The sequence below is a fragment of the Petaurus breviceps genome, unplaced genomic scaffold, assembly GCF_028583685.1.
Source record: "Petaurus breviceps papuanus isolate PSGF00001 unplaced genomic scaffold, PetGlider_PUasm1.0 174, whole genome shotgun sequence".
NCBI lineage: Eukaryota > Metazoa > Chordata > Mammalia > Diprotodontia > Petauridae > Petaurus > Petaurus breviceps.
The window spans coordinates 35415879-35428552 of NW_027185761.1; the positions used below are offsets into that span (position 1 = coordinate 35415879).

The window sequence follows — 12674 nt, forward strand, 5'->3', positions numbered from 1 at the left end:
AGAGAGAGAGAGAGAGAGAGAGAGAGAGAGAGAGAGAGAGAGAATGAGAGTGTCTCCGTGTGTGTCTCCATGTGTGTCTGTGTATGAAATGGTGACATTTTCTAGTGCAGGGTGGGGAGGTAGAAGGAAGATATCTGAGAACTTAAAATGAAATAAAAAGTAAATTAAATAAAAAGCTAAATGATCTAATTTTTAAAAAATGAGTGGGTCAAAGAATTTATCATAGAAACAATAAATAATGTCACCAAAGAGAAGGACAAGAAGACAACAGGGATACTTTGGTGACTCAGTGAATAGAGCACCGGTCCTGGAGTCAGGAGGACCTGAGTTCAAATCCGGCCTCAGACACTTGACACTTCCTAGCTCTGTAACCTTGGGAAAGTAACTTAACCCCAATTGCCTTGCCTTCCCTCCTCAAAAACAAACAAAGAAGACAACATACCAACATTTATTGGATGCAGCCAAAGGAGTACTTAGGGGACAATTTATGACTCTAACACTTATATCCGCAAAATAAAGACTAGATAAAAGAATTGGACATGCAACTAAAAAATAGAAGAACAGATTAAAAATCTCCATTTAATCACCAAATTATAAATTGTTTAAATAAAAAATAATAAAATTTAATATAAGAAAAACTAGTTATGTCTCCCTTATTCTATGACATTGATATCCTCATCTTCAATGAAAGGCCGTGTATACATTAAAGAAACTAATTTCAATATTATATATTATTTCAAATGATTATAATCCCCAATTTCTAGTAAAATTCACCTTAGAGGATATATAATCACAATTTTATTCAAATATCATCTTGAATACACTAGTTCTAAATCAATGACTTACCTCTTACTTTCAATTCAGCGTTAGCATAAATGGTCTGATATTTGTTTTCTGCAACACATTGGTAAAAACCTGAGTCTGATACATTCAGCACAGATATCATGAGTGATCCATTTTCTATTTGAATTCTTTCCTAATAAGAGAATAAAGATTGAAAGATATTACATTGGCATTCTAAAAAAAGGATAATAATTTTAGGGCTGTATAATAAATTAAAACTAGTTTACTTGGAATTGTCTTAAAATCTCTCTTAATTCATCTTTCAGAATAATTTAAATAGAGTCATAATTGTTCAAGAGGACAATTGTTTATAGCTTTTAAGCCTGGAGGAACCTTAGAGGTTATCTAGTTGACATCAAATTTATGGAGGCAAAAAAAAATGCCCAGATTTAGTAAGGTAAGAAATACGTGAGTTGTCATTTGGACCCAGACAATCTCACTTCCAGTATTTGGTTCATTCCATGACATTATGATTACCCAGAATCATTGACTTCAGGTTCTTTGAAAATTGGTAATTGATCTCAATTTAGTGCATATGATCATTCAATTTCAACTGGAATACTGGATTAAACAGATTAGTCTATTCCCTGACCATGCCAGAAAAGTTAATATTTACATGTCAGCATCAACCATGAATTCTAAGTTTAAGACGACTATAAAGCTCTCTGTAATTAACCCTTAAGGTGACTTGGAATATGATGACCCTCCTTTGAAATTAAAGGAGAATTGTACTGTACCCTTTCTTCCTGCAACCTATAGTAAATTGTCCTTAAATACTGAGCATTTCTTCTGTGCATTAAAATAATATATACGTTTTCAGTCTCAAGTGCATCTCATGCAGTAGTTTAATCATGAAAATATAACTTAAAACTCAGTATTTCAAGCTACCCATTACCATTCTCTGGAGGTAATAAAAATCATCTGCTGGAAAACAGAGAAAACACTGTGAAAATAGATAAATGGGGGAAATTCCACTCAAACAGGAACAAACAATATTTCTAAATGCAGGTCTGAAATAACAGATGGATTTCTTTTTCCTTCTTTTGCAGCTCTTACAGAGAAAGCACATGCAAAATTAAGGAGAAGATTGAAGAAATTATTGGCTTAATTTAAAGGCAACAAGTGTGACTACACTATGAGAAGCAGAGAGAATAATGGGATTTGAATCAGAGAACCTGTGTAACCTTGGGCAAGGAAGTTCCACTCTGTGCATCTCTGTTTCCTCATCTATAAAATTAGGAAGTTTGACAGAATGACCTCTAAGGTACCTCTGAGTTCTAAATCTTAAATTCTGTAAGTTCTGGGGGAAATTGACTCTATCATTTATGTATGGAAATTTAAGTTTAAGGTAAAGATTTTGGTTTTTCTTATTTTATTCATCAGAATATTTGTCTCAGTACTTCACATTTTGCCTGTTACAACAGAAACAATTTATAAATATATCTAATTAAAAACAATCTAACTAAAATTCAAGGCAATGGGATTAGTAGCAATGTATCAGTATATATAAAAATGTACTTACCTCTGACACAATGGTTTCACCATTTTTGAACCACGTGTAAGAAGGAGTCGGTTTTCCACTGGCTCTGCACTCCCAAAATAAAGGATCATATATGGACAGATCTACATTTTGGATTTTTTTATCCCATTCTGGAAGTGCTGTTCAAGAAAGATAATTTCTTTAAAATTTTGTGGACAAATTCTCAAGCCATTTCATGTAAAAAGGACTAAAGGAATTTCAATTCATGAAATAAAAGGAAATATGGAAATAAAACTTGAAAGATTCTAACATGAAATTTGTAGCAATCTCTTATACTATGCAGGAGATCCTATTGCACATGTTAATAGCTGCTTGGATTAAAATAACTCCTTATTTCTATACAGGCAATAGCAAGATTGTTGGTGAGGAGGTCATGGAGGAAATGATTATGGATGAGAGAGTAAGGAAAAATGTTCTGACTGGAGATATCCTGAAATAATGCTCCAGGAGAATCAGTCAACAGTCAGGAGATTGTAGTTCTAAGTTGGAAGTACCTCTCAGATAGGCATTCTTAACCACTGTGTGTGTGTGTGTGTGTGTTTGTGTGAGTGTGTGTGTGTGTGTGTCTGCGCGCACGAGTGTGAGAGCATGCATGTATGTGCCTGCTAGACCTCTTGGGCAATCTGGTGAAGACCCTGGTGTCTTTTTCCAAATCATGTCTTTAAATGCAAAATAATAGGATTAAGAAAGATATCAATCTTTTAAAAATGTAGTTATGGAACTTTAAAATAACAGAATGAATCAGGCTTTCTAAACATTGGGTTAAAACCTCCTGTGCTAGGGCATGGTCACTGATCAGAGTGGCAAGGCTGTTGGTGAGGCAGCGGAGTAGACGGAATTGGATTGAATGTACCCAAGATTCTTTTACTATGAATGGATTAAAAAAAAAGATCAAGGTTGCAGGAGAAAGTAGAAAAATCATAAGGGAACAAAGAATTTGGTAAAAAGGATGGGTATGTAAGTCGACGTCAGAAAATATATATTTTTTTAACTTTTAGGGGCATAATGATGATAAGTATAATTTTAAGAGTAAACAAATATTAAAAGGGGCTGGCCCTCTCACTCTGAAGCAGCAAGGAACCCAAAATGTAGGAATATAACAGAAGATTATATAATAAGCCCCAACCCATAATGGCATATGTATGTTTGCTTAGGTGGTGTAACGTCTATGTGGAATTGGAGTAGGCACAGATGTTCTTTTGCAGGTTCTGATGTTCTGACCACACTATAATGAGAAGATCTTTTTTTTTTCCCATTGGTTGTTTAGCTGGCAGTGAAGGGTGTACATCTAAAAAAGTAATATCTCACTTTAATCCTATTTTGTGATGGCCATCTTCCTGCCTGGCAACATTTCAGTGTGACAAGAAAGACAATATTATAAGAGGAAATCCCAGGTCCCCTCCTTTCTATGGTCCTTGAATAATTGCTATGGGTCTTTGCCTTCATATTTGTTCTTTCACTTAAGGTGAAAAAAGATTTGAAGCTGAGACCTTATGTTTCAAAAATAAAATCAGGGAAGCAAGTCACTGAGAATGTTGGGAATGGATTCTGTTCTGGAATTTATAGTCAGTCAACTAAGCTTGGAGGCCATCAAGAATAAGGATCAACCTTGGAAAGCTGTCCCAGCAGTAGCTGAGGTCTAGGCTCCTTCAGTAGCAATGATACATTATGAAATAAACAAGATTGAACCAATGCTTTGTAGATACTACATCTTCTGATAAGCTAATAAGCTACTTCTGATAAACTAATAAAGGCAGACCAATTATTGTTGAAAGTATAATGTTTCATACCTCTATTCTTGCAACATCTTTGAAGTAAATATCACTTGTAAAAATTAATTGATGTTAATTGGTTAGATGTAACTGAACCATTAATTATTGGTGTCTAATACTGGGGACATTTTAGAAAAGGAGCTCAATCAGACATCATTAAAGAAGGAGAACCCCAAGCACACAGGGGTAATCCAAAATCCTAAAGGGGAAATGTACCCAGCATGACTCTGGGAGGCAAAGGATAGAGGACTAGCTACATAACTAAAACTGTTTTGCCTAAAAGGCAAATTCAAATGCAAGGCAAGCTAGATCTGAATGGAAGAGTAATACATAGAGAAAAGAATTCTTTGAAAGAAACCATGAAATTAAAAACTTAAGGTCTGGGGTAAACTTGGAACTTACCTCAACCAACACTATGGGAACCTATCAACCCTATAAATAATATATTCTGCTTATCTCCCTTGTTAATCAGGAACTATAAGTAATTCCATTGTGAAATATATATACATAGTTCAGCAACAACAAAAATCATCAATTCTATTTTTCTATAACTACCAGTGTTATTTCTGTAACTTTAACTTCATATACTTCATGTAAAGACTAAATATCAATCCACATATCTCAATGTAGAAATAGTAAATATATACACACATATAAAATGAATCTTAGTGATGATTAATATATGAAGATACACATATAAAGATATATCAATATATGCATGCACACATGCATGAATGTATCTGTAATGTACATATGCATAATGATATATACATATATATTATAATTTGTACATAACATATCCTTATATATGAACATATGTGTGTATATGCATAAAATATACCTAGATTCTAGATGAATTATTTTCCATTTAGAGGTGATCAATTATAAGAATTCACAGGACATGCTACTGAAATTTCTCCCTTTTCATTTGTTAGGATATTCAGTATGCCTCTTTATCAATGGCAATGTGAGGACCCGGTTTCAACCTCCATTTCTGATGCTTAAAGTTATTTTACCTCTATTGGCCTCTGTTTTCTCAACTAGAAAAACAAGGGGTTCAGCCTCGAAGGCCTATTATATCTCTTCCCACTCTAGATACTTTGATTTCACTCATAGTGTTGCATAAGGACTTACCTCTTACCTAATCTCCTCCAACAGAAACAATATTTATCATAAAAAGGCACCCATAGGTCAAAGAATAGACCGAAAGAACAGTTTTCTCTTATTAACAAGATCAGTACTCTTTCAATAAAAGCATGTTTTTTTTCTTATATTGGGGCCAAAACACCACCCTTCAACTCCAACTGTCTCTAAGACCTGATAAGGATTTTTATTTTCATAGAAAAGAATTAATGTTCATCTTACATAATTATATAAAAAAACTGACTAGGGAAGATCTAGTCAGGGATTCTTTAACCAGGGGTCTAAGAAATACTTTTATAACTTTTTGTTTTTAGTGGGGATTTGGGGGTATTTTTAATGCTATTCAATATAACTGATTTTTCCTCTCTTTCATTGATCTGGAATCTCCCTCTCTATGTCATTTTCTTTGTTATTCAGTAAAAGGTCAAGTATAACAGTGCTAATTCCTCTTCCTATGGCATTCTGTTAAATTTTTGGAGATAACTGTAATGCACATCATTTATTTTTTGAGGTAAATAGCTCCATTTTCTACAACCAAGAGTCATATGATGATTTTGGATCTCAGATGATTTTTGGATCTCTTTGTAAAATTGATCACCCTTTCATGGCCATCACCTGGTAGTTATGATTTTTACTAAAATATGACACTCAGAACTAAACAAAATACTCCAGATGTGTTGCTTATTCTTGTTGTTTGGTCATTTTTCTATTGTGTTTGACTCTTTGTGACTGACAGCATTTGGGGTTTTCTTGTCAAAGATACAGGAGTGGTCTGCCACTTTCTTTTCCAACGTATTTTATAGGTGAGGAAACTGATACAAACATAAGTAAGGGGATGCCTAGAATCACACAGCTAGTAAATAGCTGAGGTCATGTTTGAAATCAGGAAGAGGAGTCTTCCTAAATTCATTCCCAGTACTCTATCCACTAAACCACCTAGCTTTACTCCAAGTATGATACGACCAAAATTTCAAGTCCATGTGGGATAGTATATATTTAATGCATCCAAAGATCACATTATGTTTTTGTTTTCCTATCTTATTAGAAATATCACAATATTGAATTATATTTCCCTTATAGTCAAGTAAGTCATATTTTTTTCAGTTGAATTTCCATCTAGTTGTATTTCTCTCACCACAGAAATATTTAATCCCTCTTTTCTTTTTCCCCTTCATTTAGTATTTTGTTTTCCCCAGTTATATGTAAAAAGAATATTTAACATTCATTTTTAAAAATTTGAGTTCCAAATTCTCTTCCATATTCCCTCCCTACCTTCCCTCATTGAGAAGGCAATCAGTTTGGTATACATTATACATGTGTAGACATGGAAAACATAGTTAATCCCTTTGAAGGCAAAGATTGCATCTTAGGATGCAGTTTCTGTAATACTATAGTTGCTTAAGTTCTTAATTAAGCTGCAATGTACTTGTATTTAATGCTATATGAAAGGAATCTTCTTTTTGGAAGGATTTGTAAAGCCAATCAGCTGCAAAGTTCTAACTGCAATGTACATCTGCTATTAGGACCTACATAAACCTTCCTCCCAAGGCACTTAACTTAATAATCTTTTTCTGACAGAAAGAAGGATGGGGAATATGACAATATAAATGAAGGTCTAGTTAGCAATCCTAAGCATTGTGATTTTTTTATGTACATATATACATGCATACATATGTATAAAATCATAATAGGCATATTTTCTGGTTTGTATATTAAACATTATAATATTTACATTGCATATGACACATAAACAATGCAGATATTGTGAACCTTTATTGTTTGTTTTGAAAGTGTATATAGCCCATGAAAAAAATGAAATGAAAATATCATACTGACATACACCAACTGAAGTTGAAAATTAAGCAAATTATTTATATAATTCAGGTCAAGACATTTTTTAAACTTTGAATTTCACTACAGCGGGATGAACACCTTTTCTTTTAAATTATCTGGACAATTGTCTCAATATTCCACTTCTTTTTTAGGGGGTGAAGGGGATGGAGCTTAGACATATGGGATCAATATGTGATGTAAGAGGAGGGAAAACCATTATGGTTTTGTCAGCGATCTGTTTGGATTTCTGAACAGCTAATTTAGTGTGAGAGAAGCAGTAGCTCAATTGGATTGGATACAGCATCTTTTACTGACTGGTGCTATCAAGCTGAGAGCTGTGTATTTCAGTTTGTAGATAGCTCCATAGCTTTGTTGTTCCCTTGGCTACAACCTTCATATTGGTTGTGCACTACTACAGTGGAAAATCAGCCTTTGAAACCTGGCCAAACCCTTTAATATCCTGCTGCTACAAAAACTCCCAGTTGAGTCCCTACAATTTCATTTAACAAAAGATGCTCGATTAAAGAAGTCTGTTTTATTACAACTGTAGCATCTATTGAAAAGAAACAATTCCTTCTCAGTTCCCATTCCTAAAACTATAGGGAAATAATGAATGTGAGAAATTACATTCTCTCTAAGAAATACAGCTCTTCAACCTATGCTAAAATGTAATTTCAAAAGGAAATGGAAAATAATAATATCCAAACCCCCAGAACTAGTTCTGAAAACAGCATTGTGAAAAAGACTGAAGCTTGAGAAATGCCTCTCCCCCATCCAGGCTAGCAACAGAGAACAACTTTATCATAAACTTCTTAATCAAGAAAAAAAGAATGGGAAAAAATAAACAAACACCAAAAAATAACCTGACCTTAAAAAGTTACTATGGCAACAGAAAAGATCAAGATATGATCTATGAAAAGAAGACAATGAAGTGAAAACAGCCATAATCAAGGGCTCAAAGGAATATAAGACATGAATTGTACAAAAGCCTAAGAAGAATTCCAAAAAGAGGTAAAGAACTGATTTTAAAAATCAAATAAGTGTAGGAGAGTAAAAAATAGACAAAGAAATGAGAGCAAAGGAAGCAAATAAAGAAAAGATAATTAACACATTGGTAAAAGAGGCAGAAAAGTGTTGAAGAAAATTATACTTTAGAAAACAAAATTAGCCAAATGGAAAAGGAGGTAAAAAAAATTCACTGGTAAGAAAAACTCCCTTAAAAATAGAATTATCCAAATGGAAAAAAAGTTACAAAAACTCACTGAAGAAAATAAGTTTCTTAAAAATTAGAATTGGGCAAGTGTAAGCTAGCAATTCAACGAGACATCAAGAAGCAATGAAACAAATTTTAAAAAATAAATAAATAAGTAATAGAGGACAAAAGGAAATGACCTGTAAAAACAGAATGAGGAGAGAATTATTTGACTAAATGAGAAGTTATTTGACTACTTGAAATCCATAACCAAAGAAAAGTATCTAGGCATTACTTTTCTACAAATTATCAAGAAAAAAATACCCCTCAAAAATGAAAAATATCCACCCACCATCACTTAACACAGATTCCCAAATGAAAACTGCTTGGAATATTGTAGCCAAATCCAAAGCTCTGAGATTAAAAAACAAAAACAAGCAACCAAACACAGCCTTTCAAGAATCCAGGGGGAGGGGTAAAACATGTAAATATCATGAGGCCATAGTCAGGAATTTAAAACTATAAATTTGAAGGGAGCAGAAGACTTGGAATATGGTGTTGCAGAAGTTAAAGAATTTGGATTACAACCAAGAATATCCCATCTAGCAAAAACAAGTATAATCCTTCAAGAGAAAACCATGGATAATTAATGAAATAGAGGACCTTCAAGCATTCCGAATGAAAAGACCAGAATAGAATAGAAAATTGTCCTTTCAAAGAAAATATAAGAAAAGCATAAAAAGTTAAATATGAAAGAGAAATTATAAAGGACTCCATATTGCTAAACTATTTACCATTCTATATGGGAATTTGATACCTATAACCTATAAGAACTTTATTTGTTAATAGAAGATTGAACAGTCAATGTAGCCTCTGAAGCTAGAATGCAACAAAGTATGAATTCATTTCCTGCAATTTGTGTTAATTTTGGCCTAACAATGAACACTAAGAAAACAGAGGTTCTCCACCAGCTATCACCACATCATCCATACATGGAACTATTGATTATAGGAAAAGGGGAAATTTTGAATATTGTAGATTATTTCACTTCCCTTAGTAGTTGTAACAGTAATGTAATTTAAAAATTCCCCCTGTATTGGCTTGGTTTTTGGTTTGATTGTGTTAAAACCCAGAGTTTGTGAATCCCCCTTGTGGGATGGACTTGTCGATGTGAAAAGAGAGGGCTGAACTGGGAGGAGCTGGTGATGTAAATTTAGAGAGACACAAGAAAAGAGAGAGGCAGAATAACTTTTTGGAAGCAGCACCTTTGGAGGCAGAGACAGACTGAGAGGATTGCTGAGGGCCACTTTGAATTGCCCAGGACTTTTGAGAGCTGCCACCCAGAGCTGTCAAGGACTAAGGAGACATGGCTGTTATGCTGGTACTTTGTCCATCTGTTTTGATGTTGTTTTGCCAGATTTGTCCACTGGTGAAAGACAGTCCTGTTGTTGCAGAGGCTTGGAACCTTGCTGTTGTCTCAGAGCTACTGAGACTGTTCTGCAGACAGAGAGTGAATTCTATCCACTGGTGAAGGACAGTGCTGTTGTTGCAGAGGTCATAGAACCTTGCTGTTGGTTCAGAGCTACTGAGACTGTTCTGCAGACAGAGAGTGAATTCTTTCCACTGGTGAAGGACAGTGCTATTGTTGCAGAGGTCGTTAAAACTTGCTGTTGTTTCAGAAGCCCTGAAGAAGGATTTTCTTGTTGTATGTTTACATAAATCCTGGAAGAGGGTTTTGCTAATGTTTTCAGGGGTCCTAGGACTGTTCTGCAGACAGAGAATGAATTAATGAAGACACTGCCAATGTATCTTGTGGCCTTGCTAAGCTTTGTCTCCCTAGGAACAAAGATTGCTGAGAACTTGCCTCGGGTCAAGATGAAGAAAATACCTCTCTTTGGGTATTAAATGCTGTGCTTAAGCTTGTTGTAACTCTGGGGTAGATTCAATTGCAATACAAGGGTGGGAAGATTTTGACTTTTTTGTGATGTGTGATTAAACAAATGAATGTACTTTATTTATGATTGGAAACTAATCTCCATTTGAGAAGAGGGCCTTTGTGATGGACTAAATGAATGTACAGCCTAGGGGTGGAGTAGTATTTAGAAGAGGGACTTTGGGATTGATTAAATGAATGTAATGTCCAGGGGGTGGGGTAGTACTTGGAGATTATTGAATCACACTTGGTAAGTGCTGTATTTTGAATTATGCTATATGTTGATTCTCTCTGTTCTTAATTTGTCATTGAATAAAATGGAGAGCACCTATGCTGGTATTTTGAACCTTGGAAAGTTGCCTTTGCTTGGCATTACAGTAGTATACTTTCAAGTGATGTACACATAGAGGATGGGGTCGACACACATATTTCCATAGCTAAATCAGTGTTTTGAAGTTTTCAAAGGAAAGTGTGGGACATAAGAGGTATTAGACTGCCTTCCAAAATGAATGAAAATCTACAAAGCTATTGTGCTTACTTCACTGTGATATCACTGTGAAACCTCAAGAGTATACCAGTACCATGGCAAGAAACTGAATTGTTTCAATTTGACTTGTCTTAGGAAGATGCTAAAGATCAACTGGCAAGACAATGCACTGAACACTGAGATCCCTTTGTGGACTGAAAGACCAAGTATTCAAAGTCTACTGTAGAGAGGTAAACTCTAATGGGCTTGCCATATCACTTAAATGCCAAAAGTATATTTGCCTAAAAGACTATTTTATAAATAACTCACACAAGGTAAGCACTCACATGAATGTCAGAAGAAGCAACACAAGGACACTGTGAAATTCTCTATGAAGATCTTCGCAATCAGTTGTGGGACAATGGAGGTACTGGCATAGGCCAGTCCAGCATGGTGTACCCACACCAAAGAAGACACTGTTCTCTATCAGTAAAAACACAATTGTTGTATCTTATAAGAAATGTGAAATGAACAAATTTAGAGACATGTCCACACCAAATGTTTATATGGAATATTTTTGTACAACTTATGATAGAGCCTTCAGAGCTCATCTTGGTCTATCAGCCAAAATTGGACACACTTTACCCTGATCCCAACATAGTGACATCATTTAGGTCCTCTTTTATAAAGAAGAACAACAATGAACACTGAGAACTTTACATTATTATGGTAGTTAGAAAAAAAAAAACTCTACATAAAAAGAGGACATGGTAGTGTGTCATTTAGCTTCTATGGATGTAAAAGAAATGGATAGACAAGAAAAAAAGGGTGCCCCCCTCAAAAAAGGAAAGGGAGAGGGCAAAGCAAAGATAGCAAAGAAAAGGCAGAGTCTCTGAGCTCTCCCCAGAACTCCTCCAAACAACTTTAAGTAATGCTTTAAAACAAATTCTGAAGTGGTAGAAACATAAATTGATGGAGAGAAAACATTTCCAGCCTGAGATAAGTTAGAAGGTCAGCAGGAAAGGTCTGTTGCACCTGTGTGGGAGTAGAGTGCAATTCAGCATAGGCTTTGCACCAGCAAAACAGCAGTAAGCCTTGGGGGCTACTACAGCAGTGACATCAATGATGGTTTCAGGGCCTCTCAGCCCAAAGAAGGTGAAGGATAAGACAATTGGTCAGAAGGTAATTCCAAGTGTCCTTTTGCTGAAACTGGAGGCAGGATGCTGTTGCATTGCCCATACTTGAATGTGGGTCACATTTTCGAGTCTCAGTCCCAGGCTGGGGAACAGCATGATCTTATTAGAACTTGTAGCTACAAGGGAACTGGCACCCTGTCCACAGTTCCAGGGTAGAAAAGAGTAACTGTGGTCACTCGGAGACCATGGCAGAGAGAAGCAAAGCAGTAAATATGGCTCTTCTTAGATCACATGACTTTAAAGGAACCCAATTTTGACTTACAGGTCAAAATTACTTCTGAAAACAGTGCACAAAAAAATTGCAGATCATGCACACTCACTATAGAAACAAAGTCCTATTTTAGCCTAAAGTTAAACATCAAGAAAAAGTGACTTCCAGGAACCAAGATAGCAGTGTAAAAAGTTAGTGACTCTCATTTTCACTTACTGACCTACAAAACCCAGAAAATATCAACTCAGGAAAAACCCTGGAAAAGCTGAGTCTGTAGAATGATGGGGTGCAGCAGTCTTTAACCCAGGAAGCTGGGGGATTAATGGGAAAGGTCCTCTTCCTCTGGTGGAAAGGGAGTAGTACAAGAATGGAGGCATCCACCTTGGCACACCAGTAGGAGATCTTGAGCCCCAGGGTAGTGGAGCAGGCAAGTACCTACATGTACCAGGCCCCCCCTGAGTGCTTTGGCACAGGTAGGGTAAATAGTAGACTTCAACTGTCAAACCTCTTTTTGCTCTAGCACAACTCCAGTAAGCACAATTCCA

General features: G+C 35.4%; 1 protein-coding gene across 1 annotated transcript in view; it reads right to left on the reverse strand.

Moving 5' to 3' along the window:
• CNTN6 (contactin 6) overlaps positions 1 to 12674 on the reverse strand; it is a 517724-nt gene that overhangs the window by 142779 nt on the left and 362271 nt on the right. Inside the window, exons 9-10 of the mRNA XM_069084074.1 lie at positions 2366 to 2502; positions 847 to 976 (exon numbers count right to left, since the gene is read on the reverse strand). Of these exons, the coding sequence (XP_068940175.1) occupies positions 847 to 976; positions 2366 to 2502 (267 nt within the window). The remainder of the gene's footprint in view (positions 1 to 846; positions 977 to 2365; positions 2503 to 12674) is intronic.